This window comes from Nelumbo nucifera, chromosome 4 (assembly GCF_055504915.1).
Source record: "Nelumbo nucifera cultivar China Antique chromosome 4, China Antique-T2T, whole genome shotgun sequence".
In the NCBI taxonomy this organism is placed as follows: domain Eukaryota; kingdom Viridiplantae; phylum Streptophyta; class Magnoliopsida; order Proteales; family Nelumbonaceae; genus Nelumbo; species Nelumbo nucifera.
This window is the reverse complement of record NC_142652.1, coordinates 8944696-8966214: the sequence shown is the minus strand read 5'-3', so window position 1 is coordinate 8966214 and position 21519 is coordinate 8944696. Positions and strand designations below refer to the sequence as shown.

General features: G+C 39.5%; 2 protein-coding genes across 2 annotated transcripts in view; one reads left to right on the top strand and one right to left on the bottom strand.

Moving 5' to 3' along the window:
- The window catches only part of LOC104591967 (Nucleotide-diphospho-sugar transferase family protein), a 30210-nt gene extending 11198 nt beyond the window's left edge, over positions 1–19012 (top strand). Inside the window, exons 4-18 of the mRNA XM_088903067.1 lie at positions 407–786; positions 866–1048; positions 1127–1312; positions 1498–1572; positions 1654–1720; positions 2508–3684; positions 3773–3829; positions 5426–5681; positions 6650–6739; positions 7708–7827; positions 13560–13891; positions 15012–15264; positions 15347–16123; positions 17034–17280; positions 17609–19012. Coding sequence (XP_088759193.1) covers positions 407–786; positions 866–1048; positions 1127–1312; positions 1498–1572; positions 1654–1720; positions 2508–3684; positions 3773–3829; positions 5426–5681; positions 6650–6739; positions 7708–7827; positions 13560–13891; positions 15012–15264; positions 15347–16123; positions 17034–17280; positions 17609–18054 — 4646 coding nt within the window. The 3' untranslated portion in view covers positions 18055–19012. The remainder of the gene's footprint in view (positions 1–406; positions 787–865; positions 1049–1126; positions 1313–1497; positions 1573–1653; positions 1721–2507; positions 3685–3772; positions 3830–5425; positions 5682–6649; positions 6740–7707; positions 7828–13559; positions 13892–15011; positions 15265–15346; positions 16124–17033; positions 17281–17608) is intronic.
- A 410-nt stretch (positions 19013–19422) lies between these two features.
- On the bottom strand, positions 19423–21168 carry LOC104591489 (ARM repeat superfamily protein). The gene is made up of 2 exons (XM_010250333.3): positions 20560–21168; positions 19423–20427 (listed from the first exon to the last, which is right to left on the bottom strand). Exons 1-2 carry the CDS (start codon positions 20775–20777, stop codon positions 19599–19601), a joined length of 1047 nt encoding a protein of 348 aa, XP_010248635.1. The 5' UTR covers positions 20778–21168; the 3' UTR covers positions 19423–19598.
- Between the last annotated feature and the right edge of the window lie 351 nt (positions 21169–21519).

The following is a 21519-nucleotide window of genomic DNA, read 5'->3' as shown; positions in this document are numbered from 1 at the left end:
CCAGGCAATGGCCCTAGGGGGATCTTTAGAGATGATGGGGGAAAATATGCTATCAGCTACCAAGGCCCTGCAGGGAATGTAATTAACTAATTATCTCTCAAAGTAGAACTAATTGGCGATTCGGCAAGGTTTATAACTAGTTGGAAGTAAAGCAAAGAGAAGAGAGTTTTTATTATGCTTTATGTATTCAAACATGATTGTGAATATGAGGATGTGATTTTTTAGGTTGGACCTTTCCCAGCAGTCTGTCATAGAGTCAGAACTGTGTTTCTATTTCTGCATATTACCATGCAGAAGATGGATGTATTATCTGCATAGGTCCTGAAGAGTGTGGTGTTTGCTGGATGGCTCAGGTTGTTTCCTCTGCTGGGTCTTTTAACTTTTGATTTTGCACTCTAAATGACAGGTAGACAGGAGGTTGGGGATCAAAATGAGCAGTTATGCAAGCCATCACCTTTGCCCATATCATCAGATCATGATGGACAACATGTGCAGCCCAAATTACCTGCTGCTGCTAGATTAGTTTCAGAACAGCCCCATTTTACATATGGCGATCAATCTGCTGAAGCTGCAGCTGATTTGAGTGACCGGCCTTTAGATTTTGCACCAAGGTTTACTCATGAAAATGAACTAAATCAGCAAAATAGTTACACACATCCTGCTCAAGCAGGGCCTTTAGGCAGTATGGACTCAATTGCAACTGTGCCCTCAATTCATGCATGGACTCCCCCAGTTGCTCCAGGGGTGGGATATCCTCCAATTCCATCAGTTCCATCAGGGCCACAGGTATTTGTTCTCCATATGCATAATTTCCTATTTCCTTTAGGTCTTGATCCGAAAATGCTAATTCTTGCTTCATTTGCAGTTTGATCCTCCATTTGTTGCACCTTCTCCTGTTTCTGGACATGCTGCACCAATCTTTGGCAGGATGCCTGGAGCAGGCTTTCGGCCTACTATTCCAGTTGCCGGTGCCCCTTTTGGCCTACCTACCATTCATCCTTCAACCACATTTCCTGGAGATGTGACTGTTTTGGAACGTCCAAAGAAGGTAAATATATTTATCTAATGTTATGTTTTGAGGGAATGATGAATTTTTATTATGTTTGGATTCTGTGAAAAATTCCAGGCTTCGGTACCCAATTGGCTTAGAGAGGAAATAATTAAGAAGAAAGCTGTTATTTCAAGTTCAGTTCAGGAGCAACCTGAGGAAGATGTTGGTGAAGGTGTTAGTAAGCCTTTTAAAAAAGATGATCAAGCAGATAGAAAAAGCATTGATTCTTCCAAGTCAACTGAGGATGAGGATGATGATGAGGTTCTTTCCTTTCCTCAATGCTGTAATACATGAATTTCATTAATCATAATGTTCTATCAACTTCCCTTGTTTCGTCTTAAAATGAGTTTGAAAAATTGTCATTATCTCAGTGGTTCCTATAGCTTCCTAATTAGTAACATGTACAAATAATGACCTCTCTTTACTCTCCTTTGCTCTATATGTAGGATGATGTGGAGGCAGCAAGAACAGCAGCAATCAACCAGGAAATAAAGCGTATCCTAACTGAAGTTCTTTTGAAGGTTGTAACTGCATAAAAGTAAAACCAATGGCCATGCTGTACTTCAATGTATTTTTGGTGCTGAGTTTTATCTTTTGAACAGGTTACGGATGAACTGTTTGATGAGATTGCTACAAAGGTTCTTAGTGAAGAAGATCTGACAGTTGAAGGTACATACTTATAGCTTGCTTTCTGTAACTTTGAATGCTTTTACCTACTCAACTCAGCAGACTTTTTCCCAACTGTATTCGGTTGGCCATGCAAACCCTGTTATGCCATTCCCAGTTAATACTCTACAAGTCCTTAGATAATTTCTAGCTACCTCAACAAATGTTCTTTTTGGCCTTTTCTTGGTACTTCTAGCACCATTAGTGTATTGGATCATTTCTTATTAGTTTAGTTCTCTTTTGTTTCATACACACATCTAAACCATCTTAGTCCACTTTTCCTCATTTTAATACCTGTTGGGGATGTCAAATATTCCTACAATTGCATTTGTTTCTAATTCTTACCATTTCTACTCTTCCCCATTCATAATTCCTATAGTACTCTTGCCACTTATCCATCCCAGTACCCCTCTCTCCTTAATGCGTGTTCTGTGGACATATTGCTTGTTGGTTGCCCTTCACTCTGTCCAGTACAATATTGTTGCCCTTGTGGCTGTATTATAATTACTTTCCTTTTAATCTGGTTGGTGTTCCCCAAGAACAAACTATGCAGTATGCACGTTCCACTTCATCCACCCTTAGTTATATGTGCAAATATCCTTCTCCAATGTCTCTATAACCATGGGATTGTGAACATAGGTAACAGAAATGGTCTCCTTGAGGTTTTCTTTGGTCATCAATTCAATCCGTACCCTCATTCTAATTCCTGCTTTTTCTAAATTTCCTATGCTTTTTTTGTCCTGGTTCTAATTAAAGCCTTTTGATTATTTATATGAAATTGGTCTGCCAGTTGACCACAGTTCTGCTGCACCAAATCAGAAGGTATTACCATCACCTCCATTAGTTCAAACTCCCAAGGCTTCTGCAAAGGTTCTGATTCCTGTTAAGGCAAAGGAAGCTGATGCCAGGGAAGTTGGTGAGAAATCTAGTTCTAGTTCTCCTGGAGATGTACTGGGTCTTGCAAGTTATGCCTCTGACAATGATGATGATGATGAGATACAAAGCTCCACCATGCCCAACAGGCCAATGGATGCTGCCTATAAACAGTCAACAGATGGTAAGCTTGCAGAAGATATCCCTAATGCAGTAGGGAATGGCATTCCTATAGGAGAAACTGAGAGGCTCAGTAGGAGTCAAATGGGAATGGAGACTGATAAGAGGAAAACAAGCCAAAATGTTGGTACACATAAAGGCAACAATTTGGGCATTGTGGTTGGTAGAGGTATGGATTATGAGAATGATGGTCACCTGACAACTGCTCCCAAGGTGGTCTCTGGATTCCAAGAAGATAAAGTCAATTCCAATGGTGAAAAGATGGTTCAGGCCTCAGATGGTTCTGCGTCAAAGGATACTGGTGGAGGAAAAGGCCATGTGAAACCTGGGCCGGTGCATGGAAATGATAGTCATAGAAAATCACTGAAAGATGATTCTCATGGTAGGGAAGCCAAAAGTAAATCAGATAAGAGTGATGGATTGGGAGCTAGGAGCTTTGAGAGTAAAGACACTGTCAGAGAGGCCGAAACTGGTAAGAGTAAAGTGTCTGAGAAACAGTCTAATTCCACTGATCACAGGAGAAAGGATGAAAGGCATACAAAAAAGGAAAAGACAGATAATAAAAATGGCTCGAAGGAGAGGCTGAAAGATCGAGGAACCAAATCTGAGGAAAAAGCAAAGGAATCTGATTCAAGAAAAGTTTCAAGTCATGTCAATAGTAAGGATGACAGAAAGGAAACTGAGAAAGTTAAAAAATCCAGCTCTAAAGAAGATAATAACAGAAAAAGAGAGCGGACCAGGGATGAGAGGGGAGATAGATCCAGGCATAAAGTTTCAAGAGATGACTTGGGCAGGCACAAGAGAAGGCGTTCATCTTCAATTAGCAGTAGGGATAGAAAAAGCAGAGATAATTCAGTGTGCAGTCATTCCAGCAACTTGAGTAATGGTGTTTCTGAAGATTCAAAGCAGCAAAGGTTCACATTGTAGATCTTTGACCACTTTCCCTTTTTTATTCATTTCCCCCTTTTTATTTAGATATTTACACTCAGGTGCACTCTGCAGAAAGCCACATTCAAAGCGGCATAGCTTGTCACCATCACCTACCAGGTCTAGGCGAAGGTACTTTTCTTTATATTAATTTCACTACTTTTTGCCATGAAGTCTGTCTTGAGACCCAGTGGGTTTGTTTAAGATTCTAGCTGGTGCAAGATTTTTACATGCGGTGGGTAGATAATTGGGGATGGAACCAGATTGGTCCATATACACCATCATGCCTAATTCTGTTTAAGATTCTTTTTCTTTCCTTGCTTTTATTTAAAAGAAAATTCACTAATTAACATTTGCATGGAAGGGTTCTAGACTTCTAGTAGTACATGATTAGGTTTTGGACTGTTGTGGATGGAGGACTTTAAGTCTGTAAGTTTTTCATGGGAGGGGAATCCACTTTATAGTGTACAAGTTTTTCATTGGAGGGGAATCCTCTTTAGACACATCGGTGTTTTAAAAGGCTTATGAAGCTTCTGCCTTGGGGCTTTTCTTGAGGTGAGTACCTAAAAATATGTATATCATACATTAAAGTAAGGTTCTCATCATAAGAACAAGTTAGTGATCAATTCTAAGATTTCTAGATGTGCATTAATGTTTAGTGTTTTCAATACCAATTTGAGGTTTTAATTTACATTAAGAGCTTTCTTACTACTTTTTAGTCCTTGGTTAAGACTTTCATTTATACATCAAAAAGGAACTATTACCCAATGATGATCCTGGCTATCCATGGTCTTATTGGGCAATGGCCTTTTTTTTTCTTCTAATGTATACTAGTAATCTTATAATCAAGGAGTCAAGGACTACAAAGTAGCGAGTTTTTTCTTATATATATTCTTCTCATTTTATCTTATGTTTTTTTTTTTTATATGTATTCTAAAGAGAATGAGATCCCACAAGGCTTAAGCCTTACACATGTCAAGCATTAGAAGATCTTAGTGGTCAGTGCAACTGCTTCCTTTCTCGTTGAGGGCCAACTGGTTGTTCGGCAAGCCTATGATCTGTGGTGGCAAATTACTCAGTGGTTGGTACTAGGGTTGATCATATATATATATATATCATCTACATATATGTATAACCATATATAACTTATATAGTACATATTAATAAATTAATGAATATAAAAAGGGCAGCCCAGTGCACGAAGCTCCCACCAATGCAGGGTCTGGGGAGGGGCAGATGTATGTAGCCTTACCCCTACACATGGGGGCTGTTTCCAAGAAACCCTGGTCACCCAGTTGCAATGGAGCAACCCAACCGTTGTGCCAAGGACCACCCTCTTTAATATATGTATTAGGAATATCTATATGTATTTTCTGTAATTTTGATTGTAAAGTTAACAATGTATTCTTAATAAAATATAATTTATTAATTTATATGGACAAGCCTGGATGCCTGGCCTGGGCAGCCCAAAAGGCTGTTATTACACTGTAAAGGCTTGGCCCATGATCATCCCTAGTTGGTACTCTACCTGAGAGTCTATGATAATTTGATCTCATTAAATGATCTACAAGGTGCACTTGGGCAGCTTCTCTGTGGGTTCTCTGTTGTGGGGCACAAGAGCATTTTTGTAATTCACCATTTTGTAGTGTTCATTTGATGGTTGACGTTCTTTTTTTAATGGGAGTATCTTGTCTATTTAATTCTATAAGATATTATTTTTGTCATCAGAGGCAGAGTAACCTATTACCTATACAAACAGGCTGATTTGTATCAAGTGCTGACTTTATACGAGGATGAAATTTTGTGTATTAAATTATGCATTTTAACTCACCGGGTCAGTATGATGGATGTTTTTATTTCTAGACAAGTTTCGCGGTCACCACATAGCAAGCACTCTCAACGCAGGCATTCTCCTTACTCTTCTCTAGAGACCAGCAGGTGTGTTTTCAGGCCGTCTGTTTTTCAGATTGTGTTAAAAATGTTTTGAGGCATATACATGCATCATAACAGTAAACGTCTCAGGTGAAACATTCAGTCTTTTGGACCTATGGCTCAGAATTTGTTTGAATTGAAACATAATTCTAACTGCAGGAGTAAGAGATCAAGATCCAACTCGCCTGTTCGTAGGAGAAGATGATGATATAAACGGCAACTATTTTGAGGATGTAGCATTCATATGTTGTGCAGGGGGGATGATGATAATGACATGTTACTTGCCTCGGAATGGTCATTTTCTTCTGCCGAGGATATCTGCAGAAATCAAATGTGCACTGTTTTAACCATGTGATGCTTGGGCTTCTTCTGATCCTGACGTTTTACTTGCATTTCGGATTGGCGTATCCTGTATCAAGCAACCAGTGTAAAAGCTTTGTAGCATATTGCTGACAGTTTGGTAAATGATGTTCTCCCAATAAAAGACGGAGTTTCTGATGAAAATTGTATTTCCTTTTGTATGCTCTGTTTATGCTGACTGGTCGGCTGGCTTGCAATGTGTTCTGGTAAACATGCGTCGAGTTCAAAGATGTAGTGGATGCCGATAAAAACAAGTATTGTATTGACGGAGGTGCGGATGAAATGGGGGTTGGTTGACGTTGACGGACGATGATTCTGATCGCCATGTTCAATGAAATGCCATCCCTGGTTTGGCCTTTCGACTGTTCGACATCGCGATGGTGGGTGTAAAATATAACATATTTAAGAACTTAAGCTCACTTGGGAAATGGAGTGAACCACAAGACTCAGCTACTGGGATCTAGGAGGGAAAATTGCCTTTCTAAAGAGTAAAGATGGGTTCAATGCTTCACAAAGCTTGTAAATCATGTTCCTTGATGGCCGAGTGATAGAAATTGATAAATCTAAAGAAATCTTTTTTTCTTTAATTTTTTTTTCTGGTAAAAGAAATCAGTAAATCTTTGGAAAGTATGATCTGAAATTTTGGACATACAAAAGCAGATAATGATTCATGGGAGGTGTTCGCAATGCACGGCTGCAAGTGCTGTGAGGAAGGTTCTGAAGAAATCTGGATTCTTGTTTATAGGAAGTGTAAATACGAATAGGTACAGTGCAGATACAAACAGAGCCTATGAGTATGAACTATGAATCTTTGTATTTGTGCTGAACATATTTGTATTTATACTCTTTCCAAAGAGCTTTAAGGGTAGTAAAAATGAAGGCAATCTAAACTCTTAAAAGAGCAGTGATTTTCTTTTATTTTTATTTATTTTTTGATAAATCAAAGAGAGAGCAGTGTTAACTGTGCACATCACATTCACAATAAGGGTTGGTTGTAATTTTATTCTTTTTTACAGGGTAGCAAGAGGGTGGATGCATTTGTATATTTGTGTGAAACGAAAAGGGAGGTTTTAACATAGGTCAATGTGCAAAAGGAGGTTTTAGCGTTTGTAAATAAATGGGAGGTTTACATATTGGGAAAATCTATGATGCTGGAAAGGCATGATAACAGAAGGGCTTTTACCAATCAAAACCATTTTGAGAAATGCCACCTGATTGGTTACCATTTTTATGATAATGGCTGATAGGATAAAAACCTTTCTGGTATCATAGCAGAACCCATGTATAGTCTGGTATTTATGCTATATAAGACAAATACTTCCCTTGGTTAGGTGCAGGTTATAAAAGTTATTTTTGATTATATTGTTAGGATTCAATTATGATGTTAGAAAGACATGATACCAGAAAAACTTTTAACTAATCAAACTTCATCATAAAAGTGGTAATCTATCGGGTGGATTTTCATCAAAGTCCATAGGACATTTTGATCGATCAAATCCTTTCCAGTATCATGTCTTTCCAATATTATAGATAATTTAAATCTCTATTCTTTACTTGCACAAGTGCATAATTCGTGCCCCTCACTAGTTCTCTACTCTAAAAATAAAACCTAATAAAATTGAGTCCGGATCTCTTGCAAACAAAAACTTTGTGCTCATAGCAATATCATCCAGTTGCATATTAGGAATATCTCTCGTACATGTATGTTAAATTCATAGGGAGATGCTCCCAATGTGCAGCTGGATTCCCATGCTTGCAGAGTGTGTGCAGAGTTTTTGCTTGCAAGAAATCATGTTGCAATAAAATTGATTGTCTTGGGGATTATATCTGAAGTGTTGGTAACAAAAATTGAGTTTATCAAGCCCACTGGAGCAACCTAATCTTGTTACTCACTGGATCATCACCCCTTACACAACCTAATCTTGGATGTGAAAGACCTTTTGTGCCTCCTTCAGCGGTTGAGACTAATCTGTATTGGAAGAGAAAATAACCTTGTTGCTCATTCAGTAACATCTAGAATGCATAACTATTCCAATGACTAGGGGTGGGCACGAATAGCTTTTCACAAGGTATTCGAGCTCAACTCATGATAAGCTTGATTTGGCTAAGTCTAAATTGAGCTTCAAGTCAAGTTTGAGTCCAATGAAGCGCTCGTGAAGCTCACAAGCCTAATTGAACTTACATATATTTAAATGTAAAATAAGAAATAATTTTTTACATGTGTACTATTTTATATTTTAGGAAGTTTAGCTCATGGTTGAGCTCAAGTTTGAACATATGAGCTTTTGGGTTGAGTTGAATTTGAGCTTTGATCCCTAGCTAGAATTGATCATGAGGTTAAACCTCATGTTTTTCTTTGTTTGCTCGATTTGAACCCACCCCCCTTTTGCGGTGACTTTGTCTATAGTAGGGTGGATCTAGGTATGGCAATGGGTAGGGTACTTGTGAAAATTGCCCTTCCCGAATCCATTTAGATACCCATGACCCCAAACTCATTTAATCTTTTGTCCAAATCTTCCAAACCCCAAACTTGTTTTGTCCCAAACCTGTTAAACCCGTCCCAACCTGTCTCACCTGATTATTATTTGAATATCCTATTATTGCTATCATTTTTCAAATTTGAAATTTAAATTTACTTGTCTTATTAATGCCCATTAAATTCATCATAATTGACTTTATTTAACACTCCATTTACCATAATTGGCTCCATAATCAACCTTATTTAACACATTAACTTATAACCAAGGTTCAAGGTATCGGAAATGCAAGGAGTATTGGAAAGACAATTTTAAGAGACGTATCGAGATACACTTTGGATACACATAGATACGGATAAAAAATTAAGATACGTATAAATATGTTAGGAAATTCAAATATATCCTAAAAATATACTATTAACAATAATTATAAGTTTTAAATGATTGTAAATAAGTTATTTAAATGTAAAAATCCATATTTACAATCATTTAATTATAAATAATTACAATTAATAACTGTTGAAAAAAGATGGAATAAATAAAATGTGAGAAAACAAAAAAAAAAACTAAAATATGAATGTCTATACTTACATTTGTTAAAACCTAGTGACTAAGTTTGAATCTTGCCATTGTTTAAAGTCTGTAGTTTTTATACTAATAAAACGAAATTAATGAGATAGGATCATTAATTAGCGGAATTAATGAGAGAGTATCATTAATTAATGGAATTAATAAGAGAATTGAATTAGGCGCTAAAATTCAAATTTAAATTTAAAGTAGGAATAATTGACTAATTAATGAAAGAAAATTTAGAATTAAATATAGAAGTAATTAAAGAGATTAATGAATGAAGGGCACCCTAAAAAAATCAAGTGTATCGGGCTGTATCATATTGTTTCGGGCCTATATCAGTGTGGTACATACAAAAAGAAACAGAACAGATGATTTTTACACATTTCACATGTCGGGCTCTTGTTGGAATGATACGTATCGGCCCGATACATTGCAAAATTTTGAACCTTGTTTATAACATTACTTAGTTCTATTAATTATCTCCATCTTATAATTAACTTGATTAATTCCATTTAATTATATTTAAAATCAGTCTTTTGTAAAACTAATATGTTACAAGGATTTAAACCCAAGTTTTACTTGAAACATAAGTATTCTAACCACTAGGCCACTTCATGATCTCTTGTTTAATTAGTGACAACACGCCATGTGGAGATCCTAGAATCATCGCATGACACCCTGACACCCTGAGGGCACTTCGTCACCACCACGCCATGGCTGACCTGTAGACACCTTGTCAGGATCGGGACAACCACCTTAAGATTGAGTTTGAGACCTCGACATGAAGGTAGACCTCCTACCGAGGTCTCACTGACTATACTGAGGTCTAGGTAGCAACTTGCATGACATAGTGGTCAACTTGCCTACACCTTGGGTGACCAAACAGAGACTCAGGTGGCGACTTCATCATAACTGAGCTAGGGACTTAGCATTAGGGGCGACCTCCCTAGAGACCCTGGCGACCTACTTGACGTGCTGGGCAACGTCCTCCTTAAGCGAGTTATTGTCTCTGACTTCCCCGGGATCATGATGCCACATGAAGGAGCCGGTTATCATCATGCCCGCTTTGAGTGCGATTAGATAATCACTACCTACTTATACGGAGTCCACCTCCAAGTGTGAAACCACCTCCGAGCCAAATGGGTTGGAGATTTCGGATGTGCTTTGTGAGCCTCATGGCAACTTGCCTATATAAAGGTGTCCCCTTCCTCAAAAAAGGTACGCGCAATTTAACTCTCATAGTTCACTAGCTCTCTAGCTCTCTCAAAACTCTTCGCTGACTTAAGCATCAGAGTGCCCACACCAGGTCAAGCAACCCGGACACTTTGATCTCTGCTTTTGCAGCTTAACTAGGTGACCTACTCAGTCTAGCGCCTGAGTTATCCATCGACAGGGAGCACCAGATCGTGCATCATCAATTGGCGTCATCTGTGGGAACACACTACACAAAAGCTACGTTTCAATCCGTTCTCTGAGCCTAAAGTAATGGAATCCTCAAGCAACAACAACAACGCTTGGATTGAAGGAACCCCTATAGGGGCATAATCATAATGATCAGCCTGGACATAATCTCCCAGCCCTGACTATGAGGCCGCCCTGTGGGTCGATCCCTCCATTATCCTCGTAAAAGTTGACGGCTAACAAATTGTGAGGCCACCCTCACAGGTTGACCCCTCCATGGTTCTTATGGGAGTTGACAACCATCAGGCTGTGGAGCCACCCTCGCAGGTTGGGCCCTTTTTGGTTTCCGTGGGTGTTGACGGCCAATAGACTGTGGAGCCGCTCCCATAGGTTAACCTTGTATGGTTCCTGTGGGAATTATCGCCTCGCACGCCCTGAGGGCGCTTTGTCACCACCTCGCTATGGCTGACCTGTAGACACCTTGTCAGGATTGGGACGACCACCTTAGGGTCGAGCTTAAGACTTTGACACGAAGGTAGACCTCCCGCAGAGGTATCACCGACCAGACTGAGGTCCAGGTGTCAACCTGCATGACATGGTGGTCAATCTGCCTACTCCTCCACTGACCTACCTTTGTTGACTTGACAGAGACCCAGGTGGCGACCTACCTCCGTTGACCTAATGGAGACTCAGGTGGCAACTACCTCCGCCGACTTGAGGGAGACCTAGTTGGCAACTTACCTTCGCCAACCTAACGACATAAGATCTCGATAGGACTAGGTCGACAACCTGCCTCCGCTGACCTAATGAAGACTCAGGTGGCACCTCATCACGATCGAGCTAGGGACCTCGGCATTAGCAGTGACCTCCCCCAGGACCCTGCCGACCTAACTAGGACCCAATTGGTGACCTGCTTGACGTGTTGGGCGTCCTCCTGCTTAAGCAGGCTATTATCTTCGACTTCCCTGGGATCACAACACTATGTTGAAAGAGCTGGTTATCACCCTACCCGCTTTGGGCATGTCTGAATAAGCATTACCCGCTTACGTAGAGTCCACCTCCAGGCGTGAAACCACCTCCGAACCAAATGGGCCAGAGATCTTGGATGCGCTTTGTGAGCCTCATGGTAGCTTGCCTATATAAAGGCGTTTCCTTCCTCAGAAAAGGTACGCGCAATTTATCTCTCACAGTTCACTAGCTCTCTAGCTCTCTTGCTTTTTAGCTCTCAAAACTCTTCACTGCCTTAAGCATCGAAGTGCCCACCTCGGGTCAAGCAACCCTAACACTCTGATCTCTCCTTTTGCAGCTTAGCTAGGCAACCTACTCAGTCTAGCGTTTGAGCTATCCGCCATTAGGGAGCACCAGATCCCACATCATCAGATAAGTAACTATATTCATTTGCAAATACCTAGGTCTCGAGCCATAGTCAAACTAGCTTTGAATACTTTTTCTTCTATAATCTCAATTATCCATTCATGAGATATTTTTGGATGACTAATTTCATAAGAGAAAGCAATTTTTCTACCATGACATATCACCATTACTTATTAAATTTTGTAACCTTTTACATGATCATTAATGAGATTTATGGTATTAATTTGTTAAAACTATGCATATGTGTGTATTAATGTTTTCTTGGAGTATTTTGATAGTTTACACATCCCATTTGTATGGTGAAACTGCAATTCACACAAGCCATAAACTATTAAAATACAAGTTTGTTGTGTATAGAGCAAGGTTTTTAAAATCGAATCGAGCATAGAACCGTTTTGGGGTCCGGTTCCTGGGTCGAACAACTCGACCGTTTGGTCCAAATGGATGGTCTGTATTTACAAAGAAATAAAAAAAAGGCCAAAACCATTGTTTGGGTTGATGGTTCGATTGCCCAGGTCAACGGTTAGCTGACCAAATCGATGGTTTTTTTGCTAAAAGGTGGTTTTAGGGTGAATCAAAATTGGTCAGGTGATCGATTCCCAATTTTTTAGTCCAACCATATGGTCCGGTCCAGTTTTGAAAACACTAGTATAGAGTAATTAGAATTATAGATTATAAAAAATCATATATTTTTAATATATATTTGAATTTTGATGACATATCCATATATTTCAATTTTTTTTTCCATTGTATCCATTCATATCCGGTACATTTCTTTTAATTGCTTCTTCAATATTTTTTTGCACTTTTTGATACTTTAAACGTTGTATTTAACTTTACATCATATAAATAAAATATGATGTCCCTCTACTCACATTAAGTATAATTGGATTTAAATACCCTGAGTTCAGATTTGCTGACCTGTTGACCACACTCATCCAGCAGAAGGTTGAAAATATTTGTGACCACAATACAACCGATATTTCATATGTGTGGCTGGATACCCTAACGTGCCCAGCAATGTACTGTGGTTGGGCTCGGATACCCTAAGATCAAAACCTAATCCCCTTTCAAATAATTTAATCTAAAATTCCAAATCTATCCCAAACCTATAAGATTTTGATATATAAATCTTGAGAGTCGGGATAGATCGGAACCGTTTATACAGTTATACCCTCAAATTCCCCCTAAATTGTTATCCGTAGGTGCATCAGCGTCACCCATGCATGCCGCCTTCCTTGTCTCTTTGACCTATGAATCCTTGTATACCCTGTAATCTGTATAGGTTTCTTATAAATAAAAAACAAAATCCGGTGGGAGCGGCCGAGCGGGAAAAAAGGATAGGAGTTCCCAATGCGGGTTGACGCCTCTATGACGCCACAACTCACGTGTCCCCAACTGGGTTCTCACGACTCTCATGTCCCCTGGGTCTGGGTTGTTAATACTCCACTAAACTATTTCTGCAAGGCTGCCTCTTCTTGCGCGATACCTCGCTCCTTTCCGTTAAAGTTCCTCTCTTTTTCTCTCATATTTAAATCCCAATGCAAACAAACCCATTTTCATTCCATTCTGGTTCGAGGCGATGAAAGCTTCATCTTTTTTCACTTGGTTTAGATTCAACAAGGTCAGATTGCTCCCCAATAAACACAGAACGTCCGACATCTACTTGCTCTTCTATTTTTTTTTTTTTTGCTTTTTTCTTTGACATAATTTACATACTTTTTTTTTTTTGTTTTAATTCCCAGACATTACAGGTGGGGTTGTGGTCTGTTTGGCTGTATGGATTTCTCTTGATTAGTCTCTCCTTCTATGCTACGCAGAGGTTGCCTTCTTTGAAAGACCATCTCAAGCATCCCAAGCTTGATGCCAGTACTCCGGCAAGTCCCAATATAACTATATTCTCTGTGCCCAGTGCTTTTGCTGGCCCCATCGGAGCGAGGCAGCTCCTAGCGCTTAGATCGTGGCTCGCTTTATCTCCATATGTCACCGTCGTTCTATTCGGACGAGACCCTTCTCTTCCTTCCGTCGCAGGTTCTCTTGGTTCACGGGTTTTCGTCGAACCTGACATTGATTTCACGTAAGCAGTTATCTAGACTCCCTACCAGTCCTTGAAATGTGATTTGATCATCTTCTTCTTATAGTTCAATCTTGATGTGTTCCTCGATGTTATGGGTTTTATTTTGCTATCTCTTTGCTTGCTTTTACTACTAGTGCTTTGTATCTTAGTTTGGATTAGTTGATTCTGCTCCAGGATCAGATACTGCAACTAGTTGAAGTAAAGGAAAGATCATTTCAAATATGTTATTATTTTCCTAATCCTTTACTCCTAAATGATTTAGCTATTGGAGATCATTAGAAAGCACGCTTCAAGATGTACAGTAAAATAAATTAAAAAGGAATCCATTATATTGCCAAAAACATTGAACCATTTCGATAGATGATACTAACAAATTTTTTATATATAGAAAACGTTGTAGCTTTTAATGTCCAAAAATAAAATTAATGCAAAATATTATGCTATATCAAGAGCAGAAGTAATGTAACCAGAAGGAAGTATGTAGCATTAAAGCACATTTATTCACCTAGCCTTTCTGTTGGTGGTGGGTATCCACCATTAGATGATGTACAATAGCTACAAAGCTAACCTGGTTAAATGATTGCAAACATTTAATATAATTGTTTTATCAGATTCTTTAACCTTCCGAAGAATGCTCTAAAGGAACAGGACATTTCTAAGATTGAATAATCTGGCCTTGTGTGCAAACTGATGCATATTGTAGGTATTTAGGTAGTTTAGATGGTTTTCTTTTCTTCTTTTCTTTAAAAAATTATACCTTACGGTCCTTAACCTTTAAAAAAAATAAATAAATGTAAGCAATCAATTAAACACATGCTTAAAGAGACATGAAATAATTTCACAGTTTTGAGCTGATATAGGGGGTATTCGACAATATGGTTGGTTTTGTTTTTTAAAACAAAAACAACTGCCACATCAGCAAAATTGTATTGTTTTTGCTTATGTAGCAGTTGTTTTTGTTTTCAAAAACAAAACCAACCATGTTGTTGAGCACCCCCATAATTTTTATGCCCTTCATTTTTGTTATATCAATACCAGTATATTTAACATTCTTGCATAATTTACCAAATAGTTCAATGTACCAATATATTGACCTCATTCTTTGAACTTCTCTTTCTAGGTTCCTGGGGACCCCATTCTTTCATTCCATTGTTGCAAGATCACAGGTATCAACATCTGAAATTTCTGTTCTGATCAATCCAGAGACAGTACTTCTTCCTGATTTTATCTCCATCCTGAATTTTGTTCACAAACTTGATCATGATTGGCTCCTTGTTGCTGCATCACCAAATGTTTCTCACTTCTCATTTCACTTGGATGAAGCTGGGCAGCACTGGCTGCGAGAGGATGGGAAACAGATAAAAGTAGTCAAGGTATGGAGGAACCTATTGCAAGGTAAGAAATGGATTTAATTCACATGGAATAGTTTCATTGAAATCATATCTCTTCCATCAGCTGCAGGAATTCCTAGATCAAAAGCAGCGTTTGAGCCACTGCTATGGAAGGATGTTTATGGCATGGAACACAGGGGAACTGCCCCTACATTCTGGAGTCTTACCTCCCTTCTTATATGGCAAAGGGCTTCATAATGAGTGGATCATTAACGAGGCCTTGTCATCAGACCTTAGATTTGTATTTGATGCTAGTGAGGTCATCTCAAGTTTCTACCTAGTTGATCCGGACCATTGGCCTGGCAAGCTTTTCAGAGGCTCCAGTGTTGTAGATACTGAAGAGAGAAGTTGGGAATATATTGGAAATACTCTTCTTGGAACATTATATGGTTCATTATATTTTCGTGGAGACATTTTTTTCAAAAAGCTGGTAAAACTTATTAAGTGTGATGAAGATTATCTTTTCATCGATATAGAAGAAAACATTACTTATCCATCTGGAGATCAGGGTTCATTAAGTTTCTTGAATGAAAGGATCTTACAATCCAGGAGGGAGAAGAAACATATGAAATGTTTAAAGGTTAGCAATTCACTGTATAGAAATATGGATTGCTCCTTTAAGGATCTATTTAAGCTGCCTATCCCCTTATTTCTTCCATTCTCCTTAGAGTCGCTCCTTTCAGTAACTGCAGACAAGGATAAGACAATTGTGCTTACAATTGCTGGCAATAGTTATCGTGATATGCTTATGAGTTGGGTTTGTCGCTTACGCCAACTCCTAGTTACGAATTTTGTTGTCTGTGCTCTCGATGAAGAAATCTATCAGTTCTCTGTATTGCAGGTGCCCCTACTTAACTGTTCTCTTTCTTTTTTTGATTTGATCTCCACCTTTTTGGCTTGTTGGGTATTTCTTTTCAATTGTTGTTTTTTATATGTATGCAAAAGTTTAAAGTACAAATAGTAGTAGTATGACCAGAACACCATGAGGCATATGCTCGTGCCTCCAGGCAAGTCTCCCCCAAAACACCATGAGGCATAAGTCAGAGGTGATGATGCCTCTGAGGTGTATGCCTCATACTAAAAGAAAGAAATAGAAGAAAAAAAGAGAAAAAAAAAGAAAAGAAAAGGGAAGGGAAGGGAAAAAACAAGAAAAACAAGATGAGATCCTCCTCTTAAGGAAGTTTACACCTCCTTGAGCTTGGGAGGTTTATACCTCTTGTGTTCTGAACTACTGCCTCATGCCTCTTGGTAGTGGAACACCTCACACCTCCTGTTTTAAAATATTGATATTTAACAGTGTATATGACTTTAAATAGAATGGATTGGAAAAACAAGATTCATGTAGCTGACCCCATATGGTTGAGATAAGGCGTGAATGATGGTGATATTTACTAAAGGAATTTTATAGATGGATGAATATAAACCAGTTGATATTCTTTGCCCTTTCCAAAAAGTTCCGTACTTGGGAGGTGGGAATATCAATTGGGGGTAAAGCTCCTAATTTGGACCTTGTTCACCACTATGAGATTATAGGTTGGTTTTATACTAAAATGTTAAAACTCCAATAGCTAATAGTAGTTGTGAGGAAGTCCAATATAAGGTGAGGCATATAGCTCTGATATGGACTGTCAGATTAGACATGTGGCAATCCAATGGGTTCTGTATGGTCTAGAAACTTCCTACTTGACCCACCTAGTGAACCTTCTCTCCCTATAGTTTTGCTGTTCTAAGATAGTGTTTTTGTTTCATAGGGCTTGCCTGTCTTCAAAGACCCACTGGCTCCAGGCAACATCAGCTTCAACAATTGCCACTTTGGCACAGAGTGCTTTCAGAGGGTGACAAAAGTGAAGTCCAGATTGGTTTTGCAGATACTTAAGCTGGGTTACAATGTGCTCTTGAGTGATGTTGATATCTATTGGTTTCAAAATCCATTGCCATTTGTTCGTTTGTTTGGACCTGCTGTTTTAGTAGCACAGTCAGATGAATACAATGAAACAGGTATTGATTCTATGTAAACATCTTGCTAGCAAATCTTTTTTCACTGTTCAGCACTATAAATTACATCTTTGCCAGGGTAGGATGCAGGAAATGTTAATAAATTGGATGAATGGATATATTTTCCAATTTGTTGAGTAGTTAGCCTAGAATCTCTTAATGGGATCATGGGATCACCCAGCCTTATCATTGGTAGACCATCCTTTTGATCTTTCTGATAGTTGGTACTGATTCACTTACATTCCTGAAAAAGAAAAGAAAATATACCAGTAGAATCCTGTCTATTACTAATGAAGAGTTAATCTGCTTCTTCTGGGAGTTTTGTTTGCAGGCCCCATAAACAATCCCCGGCGCTTAAACTCTGGTTTTTACTTTGCTAATTCTGATGGTGCAACAATTGCTGCAATGGAGAAGGTGGTTGAACATGCATCAACTTCTGGCCTATCTGAGCAGCCAAGCTTCTATGATGTACTGTGTGGGGAAGGTGGATCAAACCGTATAAGTGATGACAAGTGCCTTGAACCTGAGAGTAATGTGACAGTTCATTTCTTGGACAGGAATTTATTTCCAAATGGGGCCTACCAAGGCCTGTGGGAGAAAGAAGATGTCAAAGCAGAATGCACGAAGAAAGGGTGTATAATTCTCCATAACAATTGGATCAGTGGGAGGATGAAAAAACTTGAGCGCCAGGTGCTCTCAGGTTTATGGGAGTATGACAGTAGCACAAGGATGTGTCTACAGAGGTGGCATAGGACTAAATCACCAAATTCTTTGTGAACTGTGTAAAAGGGAAGAAAACAAGCAGAAGCTCATCCGTCTCCACTTCTATATGTTTGTGCTAAGTCATCTTTCGTTTCATTGACCCACACAATGGGAGCTAATGATGCCTAAGGCATTCAAATCTTGAAACCATCATCGGATTCTCTTTCACTGGGCAGTTGTACTGGGATGTGGTAAAGTCTAGACCAAACAGTTGTGATTACTGAGAGATGCTGAGGTGATGTTCTCTTCTGATAGGGGTGGCCCAATACACTCAGAGATTATTCAGAAGGAAGAAAGAATTCAAAGGAGCTTTCCAGTTCCATATCTTTTGACTTGGGCTTATAAGAGAAAGTTGGACGTGAGGATTACACATGAAGGTGGCCAGGTGGACTCGTAGAGATGTGCCAACATGCGAGGATTATACATGAAGGTGGCCAGGTGGACTCTTAGAGATGTGCCAACATGTGATTCTTGCATCATGAGCAATCGAGGCATACCCTGCGTTATGTCTATCTTACAGCTTCACAAGTCCACTCTAGCCCTTCCAAAGCACCACAGCAGATAGATGGGACCATCATTTGGGCCTTCCACCATCATACAGGAACTGAAATATATACACCCTGAGGAGTTGTAAGTGGAGAAAAATGCTGAAGACAAGGTTTAGGAGGTCTTGACTGAAGAGGATGGTGGATGGGGAAGGTGGTGATAATTTTGGGGAGTCTATTTGTTCACCCTTGCTTTTGTAGAATAGCCACCTCTATGGGGCCATATTCTTCTGCCATGGTTTATTCCCTCTTCTTCCGATGCATTTTGGAGGAAGCATCTGATATTCTAGTTCCTGTATCATCATATATATGTTGGCCAAAGAATCAGATACCTTAAAAAAGAATGTACGAATGTAATTTATGATTTTGTGCTAATCCATGTGCTCAAACAAATAAAAAGATTGATCTCTATTCATTTGATGATTGCATACCATGTAAAGGATTCTTTAACTAATAAATAAATAAATGTAGATATATGATAATTTGTCTGGTTTTGTGATGTGGATGGCCGCTTTAGACCAATTGCTTTTCTTCCTTCTCTTTGTTTTTGACGTGGTCCTGTCCTTTGGATTAAATAGCCATTTTCATGTTCAGTATAGGTTGCCTTTCTATGCTGGTTCAAAGATTTTCTGTTATATTGAGGTCGGAAGTTGGATCCATGGCCTGATTAATGAATTCAGGAAATATACTATCCTCATTTTGACATGATCTGTTACCATCTGCCTCTTGCCATACGGAGATGAGTGGGGAATTCAAATGAGTGTGATAACAATCATCCGAGAATCTGTAGGTTTTACTCATTTAATGGTAGAATGCTGTTAATACTGAGACGAGACTGCAGTCAAGAAAACATTCTTAACCTTTAAAGTGAAAAACGGGAAAAGAAGTTCCAACCAAAGCACTCAAAATTTTAGCTATTATATACACAAACGATATTGCCAATCACAATGATACAATGAGTGAATTTGTCAGCCGATCCCAAACACAAATAAAGACATGGAAGAATTCTAGATTCTAGAGGTGGGATCTGAGTTCTGTAATCATCTCCTCGAGTGATCTCATTGCTGTAACGGCAGCCTTCTCATCTTCCACTGACTCAATATTTTCAATAATCTGTTCCAGAAATCCATTCCGAGTGCCCTTCCTTCTGAAACCATGGTTTGGGGAAACTGGATTTCTCAACACAATCAACAGATCTCGAGCCATATCCTTGGCTCTCCTAGTCCCCTCCAGGCTTAACTGAAGCAGACCAGGTATCGGGCCTTGCCTCAAAATCGATCCCCTATACTTGTCGATGCAGGTCCTACATATTGACAGTAGCACGCCCACCGCGTGCTCCCTGCTCTGTTGGGAATCCCCCTCAACTGCCTCTACAAGTGCCAGAATTCCTCCTTGGGTGCTGGCAATCTCATCAACTGCAATCTCTGACGAAGCAGCAATTTTTTCGAGTAGCGCCAATGCCTTCTCGGTCAACTTGGATGCCTTGTTAGAGTTGTATACGAGCTGGAGAAGGGGAAAGACTACACCGGCCGACACGATTGACGGAACGAGTTGATGACAGGTTGAGAGATTGTGGAGCGCGCTGATGGCATCAAGGTTGGCCTGCACGCTACTGTGCCTTCTTCCTGTTTCTGTTCCTGTAGTTATGTTGTCGAGTGTGGTGAGGCTGTCGACTAAAAGCTGAATGGCACCAGCGGCCACAATCACCGGTTTGTTCTTGGTGCAGGAAGAGAGTATCAACAGAGCAGTCGTAGCAAGTTCAGACAGCGAGCTGCTACTTTTTTGTCGGAGGAGATCTACAATAATCGGCACCGCGCCAGATTCTGCAATAAGGATCTTGTTCCTGGAATAAGTAGAAAGAAATTAAAGCGAAAAAAATGGTTCCAGAAAATAATCAAGGGAAGGCCATTAATGGATCGGTGAATAACAACTGAATATAAAAGAAATAGAATGTACGCGCGTAAGCGTAACGTACTTTTGGCTACGAGTGGCGAGACTGAGTAAAGCAAAAAGAGCAGCTTCGATGGCCTCGTAATCTTGTTTAGAACAAAGCATGAAGACAAGAGGAGTGACGACGCCCTTGTCGACCAATAAATTTTTGGCTTCAGTCGTTAGTTTGGTGAGATATGTTGCTGCTCGAATCTGAGTTTCTCTCCCTCCGTTGAAGAGAGCTTCTACCACCAAATCCTCCATGGAGACAAGTCTGTTATTTCACCAATTTCTAAATCTGTATTGCCTTTGTTTCTCAGTAACATTTATTTAACGATGCCGACTAGAATCAGAGAACTCGAAATCCGATTGGGAGTGGGAATCTAATACTTTCCTTTTGAAGAAGCAAACTTACACCAGCTTTCCTGATTTCTTAAGGCGGGAAAGTTCACTTCAACCCAAAGAACCCGAGTCGATAGGCGATGGCTAGTGGGATTAACGAGGTGGAAAGTTGCTGTAGTATTATTACTGATTAAGATTTAAGAGCAACTGAGACCCTTCCGATCCGACCGCAAACCAGCCTACAAGACTGGGAAAACAAATCCAGATCCAAGAGCTAAGAAGCACGGCATCCAACTGTAAAGCTTCCTGAACTCGCCAGGTGGCAATTCAGAAAAACGGCATGTCTCACTGAGCGTTAAATATACGGTGGAAACGGTTAGGGGATTTGTGTTGCTCTTGGGTCTTGGCAGGTGCGTGTGTAACTGTGTACATGTCTGTGTCTCCTGTCGTGGTTCCACCCACTGACAACATCTTTGGAAGCAAGAACTTGCTTTCTTTTTCTTTTCTTTCCTTCCATGCAAGATGCAAGAGAGACACCACTTCGCAAGTGACTTTATCATATCATCAAGCAACTCTTTTTGTAGCAATAGGGCTACAAACGGCATCCAATTTGTTCCACTTAAAATTTGAACCAAGAGTAATCCGAAATTGTTTTGATATTACT

Coding starts and splice junctions, on each gene's coding strand:
- LOC104591489 (XM_010250333.3), bottom strand. CDS start 20,777: ATGGAGGATTTGGTGGTAGAAGCTCTCTTCAACGGAGGGAGAGAAACT. Junction 20,428..20,559: donor CTCGCCACTCGTAGCCAAAA/GTACGTTACGCT, acceptor TACTTATTCCAG/GAACAAGATCCTTATTGCAG.